This window comes from Anarrhichthys ocellatus, unplaced genomic scaffold (assembly GCF_004355925.1).
Source record: "Anarrhichthys ocellatus isolate YVR2014 unplaced genomic scaffold, GSC_Weel_1.0 scaffold27, whole genome shotgun sequence".
NCBI classification, from domain to species: Eukaryota; Metazoa; Chordata; class Actinopteri; order Perciformes; family Anarhichadidae; genus Anarrhichthys; species Anarrhichthys ocellatus.
Window position 1 is genome coordinate 897,604 of NW_022280057.1, and position 6,000 is coordinate 903,603.

The 6,000-nt window shown below is 42.5% G+C and overlaps 1 protein-coding gene across 3 annotated transcripts in view; it reads left to right on the forward strand.

Annotated features, from left to right (window-relative positions):
• LOC116391746 (ecto-NOX disulfide-thiol exchanger 2-like) overlaps positions 1-6,000 on the forward strand; it is a 156,518-nt gene that overhangs the window by 67,742 nt on the left and 82,776 nt on the right. For all 3 annotated transcript variants that reach the window (XM_031862608.1, XM_031862609.1, XM_031862610.1), the window contains one exon: positions 18-164. In XM_031862608.1, the coding sequence (XP_031718468.1) occupies positions 18-164 (147 nt within the window). The remainder of the gene's footprint in view (positions 1-17; positions 165-6,000) is intronic.

Genomic DNA, 6,000 nt, shown 5'->3' on the forward strand with positions numbered 1-6,000 from the left:
CTCTCTGTGTCTTCCAGGACTCAACTCTCTGCCCTTTGATGCAGCCAGCAATAACGACCCCCTCCACTTCAGCAGTTCCAGTGGGCCACTGGTGACGGAGTGTCCTCCTCTGGAAAGCACAGTCGACAACAGCAAGAAGAGGAAGAGGGCCAGCCTGCCTCCAGGTACTGACAACAACCGCCTCACATGTATTTCACCGTCACTGCTGCAGGATCACATCCACGGTGTCAAATCCTCACCGTTTTTAACCTCAGCCATGTCTGATTTGAAATGCAAGTGCCCGTAACTCCCAACGGAGACTTCCTCCCTTCATTCAGAAAATCTTTGATACAGCTACATTTTTTATTTATTTTTACCTTGAGATTCCTCCCCCCCCCCCCTTTTCCTCCACCGACATCAAATAGCTGCGATGGGAATTCTTGCATAATCCCATCATTTGGTGGCGGTGTAGGGGGAGAAAAAGTGGCTTAGCTCAGTCTTTGTTGTTTTCGATTAGCTCGCCATGTCCTGAGGCTCTGGTTGTCTGGCCCTTTTTTTTTTTTTTTGGAGGTCAGGCAGCTGCGGCAGGAAACTGCTCCGCTGAGATTGTGTGCCTGACTGCCTGTTACCGTGCCAACACCACCGGCCAATCAAAGCTGCAAACATGCCTCCAGCTTTCTCTCACACACACACTCTCTCACACACACACACACACACAGACACTCACCTGTCACTCAAACCGATGGGCTAAGAGAATGGTGTCTGTGCACACGTGTGTTTATGTGCATCACAAAGTGTGTTTATAATGAAGCCGTGATTTGAGATGGCGGCTCGCAGTGCGTCAAATTAAAAGAAGGACTTTCTAATTAAAGAAGTGCTGAGTAATTGATTGCTTTGTCAGTAATTGAAAAGAAGAGGGCCCTTCAGACGGAGAGGTGTTGTTCCGTGGTCTCTGCCTTCTTGGCGATGCTAATTGGACTGGATTAACACTCCTCATCAACAATTCATCTTTCCTTCACTTGGACGAGTTCACGTCTTGATCAAGTTTCATTTCAGTTCAGCGACCACGTCAAGCTGTGATTGGATAATGTATCACGAAAGATCGTCAAACAAATAACCAAATGATTGATTTATTCACACGCTACGAGAATAAATTCCCCCCTCGGTCAATGTATCAAAACTGCAGCTCTAAATGTTTTCAGGCCGCTGATGACGCAACCCAGACTCTCTGAAACCCTCGGGAATTCACAAATGATCCGGACCACATATTAATATTCTCATCAGTAAGTTCATTGTGTTGCAGAACCCTGCACCATAGTGCATGTAGATATATTTTGTGAACTGAAAGTGTTTTGTATTCTGTGTTAGATTCTAATTTAAATGTGAGCAATGACTTCTCTACAGTCACAATCACACTGTCTAGTACAAATACGGCGGCCATTTTCTGATCATGTTTCATGTGCTCCTCCATTGTCGCGCTTACACAACATTCAGAGCGTCGCACTGATGAAAGCCCATCACAAAGCCTTAAGATGAAAAGCTTTCCCTATCTCGGTCATCCTAAGTTATTTTTATCCGATGTAGTGACAAGGAGAAGTCGCTGCTTCAAATATTAAATAATGCAGGAAGTTGAAATGACTTCCTCTAGAATGTAATGGTGCTATTGAGATTTTTTTAAATATATTTATAAATGCAGCTGTGATGAAATGTCATATAAAACCTTTTTTCCTGCTTGCTCTCCAACCACCTGTTTGCATCGTCACTTGCACAGCGTTGATGATAAAAAGAGACCAGACATCATGTTACACTCACTATATGTACTGATAACTGTGAGACTGTGCGTACATGCAGGAGGTCAGTAATCAGAATCTTCCCGTCCCCCAACCTTGATTCTGAAACGGTCCTTCTTCTCTACAAGTCACTGCTTCCTCTCGTTTGACTTTTTCATTGCTGTGCAAATGCATCTGAATTGAACAATAATTACATCTTCAGTGGTGGGAACCAAACTCTAGGGGCTGCTCCGTGTTGGCGTCAGTGTGAGTCGGATGGAAAGATGCTCCGTTATGTTTTAATGATGAATCGTTTCGTTCTGCTGCTCAGCTGTCGGAACGATGCACTTCCTGTCTCAGGTCTTTGTCATGCAAATGTAGAAAAAGCCGATTAAAACACCGGTAACGCATATGAATGGCCTAGAAAGAGGCTTTCTCCATCAGGCTTCTTTACTCCAGTACCCCCATTAATGGAAAACAGGTCTATAGTGCACATGTTTAAACCAGGTTGCTGCAGAAAGTGGACTGTGAGCCAGTGACTGAAGAATCGGCTAAATGATGACGGTCTTGAACTGCTGGAGATGTGGAATCACGGCCGGTCTGTCCCGTGTCGGTCAGCTCTGCGATGGAGCAGCGACTCATTAGCATGGTGTTGATTGAGTCTTGTTAAAGGAACCCTAATGGATAGATTTCTCTCATTACAAATGTCATTACACTTGATAATCCATCATGGATGTCTGCAAGCAGCAACACAAAAGCAACACAAACGATGCTCAGAAAAGGTTCCTGAGCATCACACAGCTTCATTTCATGTCACTAATTGCTTCAGAAGAAAACAAGCAAAGTGCTTGTTGTGATGTGGCCAATGAGGAGTCATTTCATACTCCAGCCGCTCCACAGATAGATTCTCTTCTAATGATCTTTAAACGTCCTCACCAAGACCAAACAACAAGCGGCCCGATACATAATTCAAGTCCTGTAAAGTCACAGGAAGCGTTTGAAGTTGAATTTGTATTCACTCTGCTACGAAGCAGTCCACTCACTACACTCAGTCAGTGTGACTAACTCGATATTTATATTTAGTTGAATCTATTTAGTATGAAACGGCTCTAGAGAAATTAATTTCATTGGACATCATTCCCACTTAGTAAAAGAGTCGCAACAAACTGGAATTTACTACTAAGACATGTAAAAAAAAAAATGTTTTAAGTGTTGTGCTTCTCTGTCTTAAATCCAGAAAAATTGAGTCATTGAGAGTTTTTATCACACTTTCTTTATCTAGTTGTTCTCTCTGAAGTCGGAGACGATCCACTCTGCGTTCATGTGCACCGGCTGTATGCATGTGTGTGCACGTGTCTTTTAACTATCCATAATAAGTGGTGCCTTGGGGGCAGCAGGCACACTGCAAGGATTTTCCCTTTTCTTTATCTGTTTAACAACACAGCCAGAGATGGCCATTCCCCCTCAAATCCTGCTGTGTTTAAGCTGCAGGTGGTGAAGAGAATGGGATTTTGAAATGCTGCTCATTTTTTAGTGGAGCAGGATTTCCCCTCTCACAATGAATATGAATGTCGCAGCCGCACAAGCTGGATTTCATTATCTCATGCCTGGTATGTTAATGTAAGACTAATAATAATCTTCATTTGCGAAGCAGTTCAGAACAAAATTAAGTGCAATTTGCGAGGCGAAATAGAGACGCAACAGAAATGTCATCAAAATCGAAATTAATTTCGGATTTTTCTTGTAAACAAGCAAGTAGTGTTATTCACCAAATGGCATTGTATGTGTCGCTTCAGGTCTAATAAGTTAGTTTATTTCATTTCGCTCCTCATACAGCATTGGCCGAGTCTTAATCCAGCATCGTTTATACTACAGCGGTATTGGCTTGGCCTCCAGAGGTGCTGCTTGCAGAGTTGTCAAGAACCGCTTATCGCTCGTCGACCTCGGGGGAAGTGAAGATTTTGCTTGTGACGTAAAATGATATCGTATTTCCATCATCCAGCAGCAGAAGTGGACAACAGTCACTTCAGCCCGCTGAACTAACATCAACATTTGCAGTCTGCTTCGGGTCAATGAGAGCACAAACTTTAACCCAAAACAGCCCCACTTAAAGGACCGTAACAACATTTGGTCACATTACCTAAACAACGTATCCTCACACAACGGTTCGTACGTTATCTCACGAAAAGTTACTCCTTAATAGTTGTGTGTTCTCCTTTTGAAGCCGCCGACACATGTCAATTTCCGCTCGTTACATGCATACTGTCTTTTTCACTGGAAACTTCTCGGTTAGGTTTAGGAACAGAACATCATTTGGGTTAAAATATCTGTGGAAGTGCCTTTACTGAAGTACACAAGTTACGTGACAAATAAATCAACACTGACTTCTCGTTTCACCGCCCTGTGTGTGTGCTTTTACGGTCTTTATACGTCGTCATTCATGATTACATGCATAACATGCTGCATTAGACCAGCCTGAACTAAAACACACGTCACATTAGCGCATGTATCTCTGTTAAAGATTTCATTCTGTAAAAAGTGCACCGATCAACAAGCTCACCACAAACATTTTCTCCAGTTTACCATATAGACTGCTTCCACTGGAAACCGCCTGTGTGTGTGAAGGAACAAATATAAATGTATTTATATGAAATAGCTCTTTCAAGTAGAATGTCAGGCCTTTGGCTGAATGGGTCTGGAGTATCCTCGCAACAAAGTTGTTTGACTGGAAAAACAAACATCGAGCAGTGGTCAGAGCTGAGGCATATTTTCAAAACCCGAGGCCGCGCGTATGGATTCGTCGAAAGCACGTCCAATGCCAGGATTAAAGAAATACTCCCACGCATGTGTTTTCCTTGCATAAAAATCAATTAATGAAATTTGATCACAAAGGCCGGCTCAAAGCCGTAGTTTTAGCAAATAAAAGAATTGTGCACTCGCCGATTCAATCTCTTGTGCATTAACCTTTAGCTGCAGCTAAGAGAGAGGTGTTGAATAAAATGCTATTGATTGTGAAGTAGAAAGGTTAATGTAATAGAGCAAGGGCAAATAAGGATGCACGTTGTGTATGTAGGGAGCGGCATTAGTTCTCTTATCAACCAGAACATCATGGCGTGTAGCAGCAAAAAGCTTTATCTGGAAACATATTATTATTATCATCGTTGCTTTACAGCAGAGATCAAAAGTCAGTTTTCTTAATTATTTATATCCCTATAAATTTGTTTGCTAAGTGAGAATATGAAATCAGTGTTTTTTCTTCTTTTTTCTGTTAAAAAGCCATCAAGCTGAATATGATTAAATATTATTGTAATTTTTTTTCATTGACTCCTGCCCGCATGGGTGTCTGCACATCCCAAAATGTATTACGTGCTGACTGCAGATGTGTGAACACATCCGTCTATAGAGACACCCGATATATCAGAGCTTCATGTCCCCATTTCTGTCTGTTTTTGAATGAATCCAACTCTTTTAGTGTCGAGCCTCTGCAGCCGTTTCTCCTGTTAGATACTCATACTGGTCTAGACGGGGCCTACGTTTTTCCACTTTACCCCTCAACACTAATTAATTGGGAAACCACAAGCTCTGAAATTCTGTCTGCGTCACATGAAAAGAGGGGAAAAAATAGCAAGTTTCAGTCATAAAAATATTTCCACTCCCCCGTTATTTAATATTACACATCATTATCTTTACTGACTAAGAAGAAAGTACTCCTGAAACAATCCTTGTTTCTACACGCTGGTTAGCCATTACACTGTGATCCTCACACACTGCCTCCTCGGTCAGGGTTTGTATAGGACATTCTGATGGGAGTTCCGATGGGAGCATGTATATTCCGTCCACACCCTCGACTTCTTTCCTTATGATAAACGGTTGTTCAGTCTGACTGGCGTTTCCCGTGTAGCGCACCTAAACCCCAGAAGAAGAAAAAAACTGCGCTTTAGCAAACTGAATGTGGTTTCCTTTTTGAGAAGATTTTTGCACAATAGTTTCCAATACTGCATGCAGCAGTACTTCTTTTTAGTGGCTTTAGTGGGAGGGGTGGGGTGGTGTGGGGGGTGAGTAATGGATTTGAGTATAAAAACTGTAATATGATGTCATTGATCCACCACTGGCAGGCAAAGAGCTTTTGGAAGGTAAATAATGTAATGGGATGCTTAAGCTGCCAGAGATGACAGTCCATGTAGATATATGGCTGTCCCAGAGAGGTGTGTGTGTGTGTGTGTGTGTGTGTGTGTGTGTGTGTGTGTGTGTG